Source organism: Strix uralensis, chromosome 15, assembly GCF_047716275.1.
Source record: "Strix uralensis isolate ZFMK-TIS-50842 chromosome 15, bStrUra1, whole genome shotgun sequence".
Classification (NCBI taxonomy): domain Eukaryota; kingdom Metazoa; phylum Chordata; class Aves; order Strigiformes; family Strigidae; genus Strix; species Strix uralensis.
In genome coordinates, this window is record NC_133986.1 from 7,231,130 (window position 1) to 7,243,502 (window position 12,373).

General features: G+C 35.1%; 1 protein-coding gene across 1 annotated transcript in view; it reads right to left on the reverse strand.

Annotated features, from left to right (window-relative positions):
- LUZP2 (leucine zipper protein 2) overlaps nt 1–12,373 on the reverse strand; it is a 197,485-nt gene that overhangs the window by 104,445 nt on the left and 80,667 nt on the right. The window contains exons 2-4 of the mRNA XM_074884575.1: nt 6,171–6,288; nt 4,651–4,721; nt 1,518–1,599 (exon numbers count right to left, since the gene is read on the reverse strand). Coding sequence (XP_074740676.1) covers nt 1,518–1,599; nt 4,651–4,721; nt 6,171–6,288 — 271 coding nt within the window. The remainder of the gene's footprint in view (nt 1–1,517; nt 1,600–4,650; nt 4,722–6,170; nt 6,289–12,373) is intronic.

The following is a 12,373-nucleotide window of genomic DNA, read 5'->3' on the forward strand; positions in this document are numbered from 1 at the left end:
ATCTAATACAGAGATTAAATAACAAAATATGTTTTCCACCTTTAACCTGTAGGACTAGAATTCATCATGCTAATGAAGCTAGTGGGAATGTGTCCATGCACCTGAAAAAAGACAACTTCCGACAAGCATGTTCTGAGTACTTAGCAGACAACTACATTATCATTTTTCTTATTTTGGGACTACATATCTTTCCTCAATATAAAACCATCTTAAAACAAGAGAAACTAGAGCAGATTTTTTTTTTTTTTTCCTGGACATATGCTGCCCTGGCTATTGAGAAAGACCCCAAAATCAAGTTATCCTTTTCAAGCTCAGTACAGCATTCAGTTTACTTGTTTTTTCCCCTCAAGAACAAAAGAGGGGGGATTTGTTCTCTAGACAAAATTACAAATACCAAAAACTCACTGAGTATATGTTATGGGGGACACAAGAACAGGTAAAACAGTTATCTTCAAGCTTCTGAGCAACAAAGGGGAAAAAAAATGTTTTCAAACACCATGTTAATTGAAGGAAACCTGCAAAAGGAATACTGTAGTTCAAAACCGACGCTGTTTCTAATTAGAAGGTAGCATGTAAAACATACAGTCTCACATCTTGTTCACCAAGGGCATAAATCTACATACAAATCACATTCATACAAAATAAGGCATTTGTAAATATTTGCTAAATTTAGTAATTACTTTTAAAACTCTGTCTTGGAGGAACCCTTGTTTTGTGAGCCTGGAAGATATCAAAGTTTTACTAAATAAACAAGTAATTATCCAATACAAAACAAAGTAGATCTACAAACCCTTCTAGCAGCTGTTTTCAAGTCCAGATTTAGAACTACAGAACACTGGAGGTTTGAAAGGACCTCTGCAGATTATCTAGTCAACTTACACTCAGTGGTACAGGAGTTCTAACCAACAGAAGAAACATTTCCTTTTTACATCTTAGAATTACACAGAAAACTCGATTCTCCTCTTTTTTTTTTTCCCTGCAGCAGCAAAATATGGCTATTTATGCCCCACAACATTACAGTGCTACACAGAAATCCAACCAACTGTGTAATTTATCTAGAAACAAAATTTCATTAAAGCATGAAATCTTAACAGGATTTAATACCTCCCTACAGTGATAATTAGGCCTACTATGGTCAAAATCGGACATTCTGCTATTTTGTTGCTGAAAATTGGTAGTGATTCAAAACAAGTCAATGGATGTATGACAGTGTACATTGGTATGGAATGAGACATGAGGGTCCATAATGACAACCTCATCAGGGAAACGATTTAGGCCCAAGTCTCCAAAAGTGTATATCTCACAGAAATTAGTGAAGACAGGTATCTTAGCACTTTTGAACATACAAACTTTTTTCAGTTCCTTCTGAAGCTTGTAGAGCACTGACACATACTTGAAATACAAGTTTTTTACATGTAAAGTTATTTGAGCTAATGACATATTCTCAAGGCAGAAGGACGAAAAAAAGACAGAAGAAACAAACAAAAATAATGAAAGAGGGACAGGGAATAACTCACAGTAGCCTGCTGCTTTTCTGCTTTCTCAGCTGCCTCATTAAGCTGCTTCTGAAAGGCCTCCTGGAGAGATTTCATTTCTTCCCTAGGTTGTTGAAAACACAAAACACAAACTTCAACACAAGTGTCCATTAGCAAATAATTCTTCAGATTCAAGAAAAGGCACCTTTAATTATTCAGAATAACAGACAGATGCACTGTGTCTGTAAGTCTTGCTAATAAAATCATAATAACCCCATGAACTATAGTGCCAACACAAGACAAAAATTATCTATGATGGAAATTGGCCACCTTTTACATCTACTGAATAGCATGCTGTGCAAAACATCTGCCAGTGTATAATTTCTAGCAAAAAGGATTGGCACCAAAAAAGTGAGGAAAGTGGGCCACTGAAATGCACCAGAATGGAACCATACTATTATCAGTAAGAACTAGTTTATACCTGCTTTAAAACAAATAAATAAATAATGCTCTGATAAAATTCAACCTTCACATGCTCTTTGTAGAGACAAAACAAAATTCATTAGAAGATTCTGGCATACAATTAAAAAAAAAAAAAGAAACGAGGATAATTACTGGGATTGGGCTTTATTTGAATCAAAACCCCCCTCTGCGTTACTGATGCAGAGAATTTCTCCAAATTGTGAGAACTGTGGTCGGCTGAGATCCTCTGCTAGCCACCACTTTCTATGATTCATATGACACACCTCAGAGCTGTGGCACATTAGAAGAGTGACATATTTCAGACCAGCTACAGAGCTTTTTCAGGGCTGTTGCTTGCATGGATAAGCCTTTGCAGAAGACCAACACAGAACTGGGTTTACACACAGGTATTAATTTAGCTCAGTTAAAACTAACCTGGAATGGAAACCATCTAGTTCATACAACAACAGAACTTGTGGATCATCTTTCTTGTTAGCCAGTAACTCTACTACTTTCAGCAATTTTGGCAGCACTAGTACAGAACAGATTTAATTGAAATAGTGACTGAGCAGCATGAAACCAGTACACCATCATCACAGTACAGCTCTCTTATCGTACAAACAGATGCGATCGTTTCGAAGTGCTGATGGTGCACAGAAGGACTAAAACTTGAGCCATCATAGTAAGTGACCAAGTTTTACTTGCAAGTTGGGAAGTCCTGAAAAATTCACACGACAGGATTAAAAAAAGTAAAAAAAAAAAATCAAATTTGAACTCAGCAGAACTACATCTACTTGCACATCCTGAGATTCTAGCACTCTGAACTTTACTGTATCATCCATCATTGCAGAGATTATTCCAAGTAGTGATCACAGACCAAACGCAGCTCACATTTGACCAAAGAAGATCATAAGATTCATATTGGGATACACTGGGAATTTGGGTTTAAATACAATAGATTTAAGCATAACACTAAGTTCAGTTCTTCACTTACTCCAGACGAAGTACAGCCTGAGGCTCTTATAAACTGTGACCCTTCCTTAGTGAAATTCTATGAGGAAGATTCCCTGGCATATTTTTAGCACCTCCTCCTTACATGAACTTCCACACCTCTCTGGAAGTGAAATCCAGTAAGCCTATAAACAGCTGTCAAGTACCTGCAGTAGGTCCAAGGCATTTTCTTGGAGTATATTGTAAAAGCCTTTTATTTTCTGAAGGAGGGTGAGGGCTGCTCACAGCATATTTCAGGGATCCAGGGTCTATCTCTAGGAACTGCTGTTGTGCAGATACTCAATAGCTGAATCCCTTAGAAGCAAAAGTCAACACATTTTTGGCTGGACCTTAGGAGACTTGAAGGGCTGATTTAAAGAGGAGATTAGGAAGAATACTTGTAGTATGTAGTAAAATTTTCTCTTAGCAGACTCAACTTTCCCATCTGCAACTAAGATCTATTTACTAAATAGTCCATTAATACTTTTAATCAATTAACATCTCTATTACATAAAAGCTGCACAACAAACAAAAAGCCACATTCATGTATGAAGGATGGAGTCTGTGACAAGGGCAGTTTTTGATGATGAGACATATACCTTCAGTTGCACCCAAGCCATGTAAGTGTTTAAATAGGAAGTTTTAGCTGAAAATAGCGGAAATCTTGCTTTCATCATTTAATAGATTTGTCTGAAATACCTGAAAGATCCATATGTATCCAATACTTCTTTGTCACATTAAAAATGAGAACTTCTATGGGTACTGTATTATGGATCTTATTTGTTGCGTATTGAAGAATTGAAGGTCATTTTAGCAGAAGCCTTCTCTATCGCAATGCAATTTTGTATGTACTTCTGTTAAATACAGTATCAGCAATAACATGGCTGTAGGATTTAAGTACTGCGTTTCTAACAGTTAAAGAAGAATGAACTTTAAGTTTTCCAATAAATTCTTTTTCTAAGGAAAAATATGAAGTATAGATGTGTTCATTATATAATATTTTTTCAGCGAAAGTGATCCCTATATTAGCCATGTTTTCTTATTATTAAAACTGTATTGATATTGTTATTTGCTGGTTTGAATTCCAAGAATTAGAAGAAGTAGAATGATAACAGTTACTTGTGATGAAGCACTAGGGGATTTGAGACTAAGAACTAGGCTGGGAACTTGCATTTCATAAGTGCTCAATGAATAATTTGAAGTGAATACTTCTCCTAACTGCCTTCCTCACAGATATCCAGTGCAAGTATTCCTACATTTGCACAAGGACTAGTGATTTTGAGTGTCTACATGCACGAATTTAAGAGGCTGAATAAATATACATCTTCATCTCCAAATTCAGAGATGGAGATACTTTAATAATTTAATTAACTGAGCATTACCATCCACTAATAATTTTCTAAAACTTCTGATTTTATTCTTTTTAAGAGAAAATTTCGTGACTAAACCTTCCTGAGAAATCCCTTTCTTTAACAGATATCTTACCATAGAATTTTCATGTCTTTTCCTAACATATATCCAATATCAGCTAATACTTATTCAAAAACTTCCCAAAACAGTATTCCCTGCCTTTATTTTACTGATATCTATATATCTATATATATATAAAATCAGCAGACTCTGGCACACAGCAGTGTTTAGAGGTTAAAGTAAAAGGAAAGATGGAATCTCCTACTCTGACAGTTTTCAATCTGGAAACAAAAAGAGGAGGTGGGGGTCTTACCTTTGCTTTTGGCCCAGTTCCAGAAGTTTCTGCACATCATTTTTGGCTGATGCTTCATCATTTTTCAAAGACTGATAGCAAAGGAAGAACTCTATTACCAAAGAGATCTTTATTATTATTCATCTGTGAAATGATTTATTTGGTCCTCTTTCATAGAATGCTCCTGCTGAATTACAGATGCTTGTGAGAAACGGAGGAATAGCCTGACTTTTCTTTTACCGTAACTCAGCACAGCTAACTCTACACAACTGTTTTTCAACTATTAAATGAGAGCTAACGAAATAAAATTTCTAGTATATCTAGAAACACACAAATGGCTAAAAGCATTAAAATTGTATGACAAAGGTAAGTGTGCATATACAGAAGATAACACTACAACTCTTTGCCTATATCTGGATCTTTGCAGTGCTGAGTCTAAAATATCTCATAGTATAATTTTGCCAAATACTACCTTCAACTGTGCTGCATAAGAAATCCCATTCTCAAGTAACTCTGTCACAAGGAGAAGCACACTTCTCAAAAAAAGTAAGAGCAAAACTCCTACAATAATAAAGAGTGGTAAAGCACTCAAAAAAAATACTCAAGTGTTGACATTAATTAGAACCAGAGAAGTCTGGAACATAAGATGATATAATAACATAATATAGCACAGTAGTGATACACAGTACCAGCATTCTTCTGTGAACAGATATAGAGATTCTACTCCTTGTATTTTTCCCATCTAGTTTACATTAACATGAAGATAAAAAACCAATGTCAGAAAAATACTATGCTTTAAAATGACATGGAATACAAAACAAATCTCAACTGATAACGAGTCTGAATGTTTTCACCAGACCAACAGACTATATCTGGAAAAGACAGGCGTGCTCTTAAGTGAGCATCTGGTGATTTCAAGACCCCAAATCCAGAGCAGAATTTTTAACCTACTTCTCACTCTGAGAAGCTGATTTGACTCCAGAGTTAATCTGATTATTGCCCCTTCAGCCTACCCATGATACCCAAAAGTTAAATGCAGAGGCATCTCAGCTCTAGCTGCAGGCTCATCTAGCACAATTTGTCAGCTAAACTTCTGATGTAATGCCCTGCTGTAAATCCAGTCAGTCTGTGTAGATGGTGTGTGAGGCAGGTAAAGTAGGCAGCTAAACCAGGCTGTGTATATGTAGCACACCAGCAAAGACGCAACCTGCAACAGCAGAGGAAATCCTTTATAGTAGCTGCCAGGACAAATGTGTGATAACTCCATTAAAGACAGCTTATTCTTTTTCCTTCCCTTGCTTTTTTGTTCTGCTATGCTCTATTTTCATATTTTATTTTTTTGAGTAAGTGGACAAATGACCCAACTCATTAGGATTATGTTTTCCATTGAAACATTGGGTTTATGTTAAATACAAGATCAACAAAATAATAATTATTCACATATTTTAAAAACAAAACACAACACATTTTTTGTAATAAATAGATACCAATATGAAAATGTCAAGGTAAGTAACCCTGCAGAAACTGAGACAGAACCTAACCTGGAGGTTGACTTTGATTCCCTCAAGTTCTTTAGAAGTCTTCGACAGTTGACGAAGAATATTGCTCCTTTCCTTAAAGACTTCTTTCAGTTGTCTTTCCAGTTCTTCATAGCCCTGTCTAATGCAGAAAATAAAACCATGAGATCTTCTCAAAACATTACTCAATGTATTTGAAAACAGTCTTAGTTCATCCAGATTGAATTAATTTCAACACTCTTTATAGGTTCCAAATTGGAGTGTGTCCCCCTGTTCACCTATACAATAACTTGATTTCTCCTAACACAGATAAATAGATGTTTTATATGTCAAAACGATGTGCTGCATCTGAGTATGCAAATTATCAGACTGAAACACTGCAAATGTTGTATTGTCTGTGATGAACAGGAGACAGAAAGGAAGTATATAACATGAGTGATAGTATATAGCGTGAGATTTTTCTTGTTTTAAAAGATATTCCATACAAGAAAACAAGCAAAACTCTGAAAGAATGAAGGTTTGTGACAGCCAGTAATTTGAGGGAAGGATGATTCAGATCTATTTTAACTTTGTAAAATTAATTTTGTTCCACAATTTCTCCTCACTTGAGTCTCCTCACAGTATAAACTAGAACTGACAAATATGGTAAGAGAAATCAAACTTAATTATTAATTAAAGGATAAGTCAAAATAGCCTATCCTTTTCAAAAAGGGTAATTCTTACTTGGAAAGTAAGCATACATTTTAAAGTTCTTATAAAATCCACAATTAAATAAATCCCAACACATATTATTTTAGGTTGAATGAAATACAAATCTAACTCTCATATTCCATTTCAGGAAAAAAGCAAACATTACACTTAATTCTAAAAGAACACACTTTGTTATTTAAAATTGTCATTTTGAGGAAGACCAATCAGTGAATTGAAACATCCATTCCTTCTACAACTTTATTTTTTTCTCCTTGCTGTACCTCTGGTTCTAAGAAGAGAGAAAAAAGAACCTCAACTCTGCAACACATCAGTACTATTTTAGTACTATTTACCACTTCAGCAAAGAAACTCAGTAAATCAAATTAAATATGCTACCTAAAATCAGTCTGATCTATTCTATCATCAATATGATAGATTTATGAAAAAAATATTCTATATTAATTGATACTTTGGATACCTAGAACAGATGAAAGTGAATAAAACATCTCTTTCATCACACAAGAATTTAGAGACTCTTAACATTGTATTGAAGTTTCAGCAATAAGTACATTCAGCTTTCATAGAATGTTGTAAATTAAAAAGCATAGAGTTCTTTGAGTTTGCATCTCTAATGAAACATGAAACATCTCCAATTTCTGCTTTCTGCCGCAAAACAAAAACTGGTATGTTTTGGCCTGCAATGTTGCACTCAACAATTTCAGTGGAGATCGTCAGCACAATTGCTAGGGCAGCTGTTTAATTTTACAGCAGACGTTCTCTTTTAGAGGAAAGTTGAAATGGAGAAGTGAGATTCCTTCCACGCCGCACCCTCACCCCCCACAAAAATAAAATTGTGTTGTTTTCACAGGATGGTAAACTAAAAACCACAATCTTTCTAATACATTCCATCGCTGGTACATAAAAAGCTTAGCTGTTAGTAAAATATTTTATTCTCTTGATAAAATTTGCCTTTTCTTTCAATATATGGATGAACTCCATTTCAAGAAACTGTGCTTTCAGGCTATTTCAATCACGTTCACCCACTAGAGGAAAGAAACAAGTGCAGATCTACCGGGGGAACAGAAGCACCTCTGAGAACGACTGTAAGAAGACATGGGGTGAAGTCAGTGTAAGGAAACAATGCGAGGACTCAGCTATGCTTAGTAACTACACAGCACTCGTAAGTAATCTGGTTATCCTTGATATGGATAACTAATTTTATCAAAAATAAATTATCTCAAATAGAGGTTACAGAGTTAGACTCTTCGCGGGTTTACAGGAAAATCTATATGCCAAGATTATGAACCTTCCAGAATTTAGCATTTTTTACATGGAGGGTTTGCATCAGATTTTTCTGTCAAACTGAATGAAAGAACCTATATGAATTAAATCTAGCTAGTGCTAGAATACCCGATAAATATTAGCATTCTGCTCATTACATGCAATCTAAATAAAAGATCCTGCATTAAGTTTTATATAGAAACACCAATAGCTTTTTTTGTTAGCACTCCAGTTATGCATGATTTTAAACAAGGTATATACATCACTGTAAAAGAGCTGGCTCACCGCAGCAGTAACAACATTATATGTAATCAGCCTGACAAGCTTCAGAGAATACTCCCATTTTAATCTGCCGATGAACAGAGATCAAGGAAGAATTTCCTCCTGCTAAAGTAATCAGGTAGTTTCAATAAAGGTCATCACTTTCATTCCTCTTTAAGCATCACAAAAAGCGCTTAGGCTTGATGGTCTCTTTTCCACTGAAATGTTGTGCTTTTGTTTAAAGTTAAACCCCACATTTAAAAAAAATCACCTGCCAGGGGTAACACTGTTTTAACCATCACTTTAAAGTAACACCCCCCTCCAATTCCAGTTTAGCTTGAGCATTTAAAAGCCATCTGTCCCAGGCAGCCAATTATGCTGCCCCATGGGTATTCAGTTGGCACAAGTTTCACTCCATTGTCTTGTAAATACTGATACATACCAATTTGCATAAATGAGAACATTTCCAAAACTTTTAAATTAAATTTAATATAAACTATGCATGCACTTATATTTTCCTTTGTATTATCTTTTATGACACACAGGGTAGGGAGGAGGAGACAAAAAGCCAACAATCAACTTCCCACAGTGAGTCATAAAACAAACCAAGCCCTCAAAACTATTTAGAAGATAATTAAAAAAAAAAAAAAGGAAAGAAGAATGAAGATACAAGATACAGCTATCAGATCTATTAACTATTAGGTCCTCAAAGGTTTTTAATTCTGGACCATATTATCTCCGATATCAAGCTTTGCCTCAGCATTATGTCCCAGAACAGCGCCCAAGTATTTGAAGACAGTAAAATTCAACTCCGCACATGTGATAACCAAGAAACCCTCAGATCAGCCCATCTCTTTTGGTCACCTCAATTTCCACATTGCAAACTTGCACCATTTAGTCCAACAAAGTGCAATTCAACTGAAAAACTAAATTTGTAAATATGGTGGTCTAATCATGAATCACACAGATTATTCAAGAACTCTCATATTCGCCCACAAAACTGAGTATATCTTCCCTTTTACACTTCCTTAATATTAAGAGGATTCTCAGGACTGGGTTTAAGGAAAGATCCATGGTCAATTGCTTTTCTTATTCTTCCCTTCTAAATAATTGTATTTTAGTCTCCCACGTATTTGATGAGCACTCTTTGGAAGGTTTCACACACATATATGCAATACAATGAAGTCACTTTTCCACATGAGCACACCATACTCTGGAGCTGAGCTATTACATGAAAAGGATCATGTATTTTCTGAAGCTAGCGTTAGATTTAGAAAAAAAAAAAAAAAAAACTATTTTCACCATGACATAATAATATTTTTTTCATATTTGAAAACACATCAATTACAAAACATATAATCACAAATACAGAATTCTGTCCTGATGAGTATCAGCAAACTCCTTTGAAATTGATTAACTAAGAAGATTTGTCTAAGTAAGAAAAAAGGCAATTGGACCAGATATCAGCAAGACTTAATCAGCATAATTCTTCTGAAGTCAGAGAATATTCAAATTGAAAGAACACCTATTCTATATCTAGGTACCTGCCTCAATGAAGCATATGGGTCTTTAAGAAGGATGGCATCATCTGTCACCATGCAGGAGAAACTAAGAGAAGGAACTTTAGTAGGAGAACACTGAAATCTTAAACTCAATGACAAGTTGTGTGAGTGTGGAGGGAGAGTGGGTTTTTGCAGCCAGAAAAATAAGCTCTAAATGTAACAATTTGCTTCTGTTGAACTTGGGTGCCAGTTTTGTACTACAGAACAAGTCTGGAAGAAGCTAACTTAGTGAGTGTGATGTGTCACCACTGTACTACCCTGCCACAAAGACCATGAAATCCCAGTGACTTTCTAAAATATTCTAACCCTCAAAAACTGTCAGGGTTCTCTAGTCATTCTGCAGTATAATTTTATGTGGCCAACATAGGTTAAACCCATTCCTAGAAAACCCACTATGTAATTATAACATGTTAAATCTGTTCTCTGACTATTAGGTGACACCAGTTACACCATTCTGTGAAATAAAGTGTCATTATCAGCATATCCACCTGGGATTAAAATTAATATTTATCATTTTAGCACATGAATGTGCTTTTGAAAATGTTCATTATGAAACAGAACAATTTAGCAATACTCTGCATGTTAAGGTCATCTGTAGTACTCTAATTGCAAGTTGTTTCGCTTCTACCATCAGTCTATTGATGTAGTGTCAGCGGAAATTCCTGTATCATTTGTTTTCAAGGGAATGATATTCATTTATAGTTTTAAGCTTAGTCAGCTGTTTTGACTCTTCTATTATTCTTACTGACATGATTTAATAGATTATAGCAAACATTTCAACAGATTCTAATTTTCAGTATGCAACAGAGACAAATGTCTAGTAACTAGAAAGACTTTCCCCCAGAGATCACTCCACCTCTGACTGTTATTTCCTTAAATATTAGAATTTAAGGTTTTAGTCTTCAAAATAAGGATTGAGTTTATTTCTCACTGAATAACATGTACTATGTCAGGACAAAGTAAAATTGATTTTATTTTCCCACTAGATTTACAAAGCCTGTATGTGAAGTAAAACTTTTATGAAGATCTCAATTATTTATGGTACATAAATGTCCCTGACTGAAAAGAAGGAAAAAAAAAAGCCCTTAAAAGAGAAAATTAGAATACAATCTGCAGTTTAAGGAAAACTTAAATAACTGCCTCTTTAGGCAAATCTGTTGTCAGCTATATTCTTTAAGCCACTCTTTAAAAAACACATTCATTTTCTTCTCTAATTGCAATTAATAGTTTAGGGTACTCCACTGTGAATTCTAAGAAAATTAGGTGAGATGATGAGATGGTCACAGCCTTATGGCTTTGGTTATCTTTTAAAGCCGCAATAGTTAAGAGTATACTGTATACTTTTTCATGATCAGAAACAGGAAATACTGCTTACAGCCTACACTTGCAAAGTGCAGGATTACCTAGGTGTTTCTACAGCAATCTCTTGAAGATATTCTTGGCAGCAGATATGTTCACATGAATGTGGTTTGTATTCAAGGGAGAAAGAGATCCATCACAGTTCTGAATTAACATATCTGGGAGCTGAAGATAGAATCTTTAAAACCGTAAAATAAACAAATGCAATGGAATAATTTATAATAACAGAGCATTGTAATGCCGCATTTTCTCTCTTTCTAAATATGAGCATTTTTTATCTAGAAATTCAGTGTGAGGGAAGTAACTTATTAATGAGCAACAAACAGAATGATCAGGTTATCTAAATAAAATATGCAATATATAGTATATATAATTATAGTGTATATATATACATTGTACTATAATAGTATCCAACCTGAGTTTCAACTACTTTTATCTGATTTCAGTCAATTCTGAACTAACAATTACATATGGAAAAAATCATACAAGCATGAAGTTGATCAGCAGATAAGCTGTTGCTGTGAAATCCAGCCTTTGTCAGATAGAACCAATCCCCAATACTGAAAGGGCATTTACATTGTATGTTTTGTATTTGGGCATTATCTAAACGCTGTGTTCCAAACTGGGGGGGGGGTGGGGGGTGGGGGGGGGGGTGGGTGCAAGGAGGAAGAAAATTAGCAGAAATCTCGGGGATTTAGGGCAAGATGAGGAAATTTTTATTTACCTGACCATCATAATTTGTGCAAAATATGTGGTTGGCATGTTTCATCCCTACCTACTGAGAATAATGTATGATCTTGTGGTCCAGGCTTGATTTATTAACAGTTCGAATAAAAATCACAGTGTCAGTCCATATATGACTATAGCAGGTTATGACTGCTTAAGTAGGCTTTAGTGCCCAGCTTATTCTAACTTTAACAGCCCACAAAATAGTAGCAGTGCTGGTGCAGTTTATTTGGTTTCTACACAGGTAGAATATCAGGCCCTGTGCATCAATTTCCTCTTATTTTTTAATGCACTCATTGCAAATAAACCAAAACCATCTAGCATCTTTTTTGGCAGACTCTTGGCTGT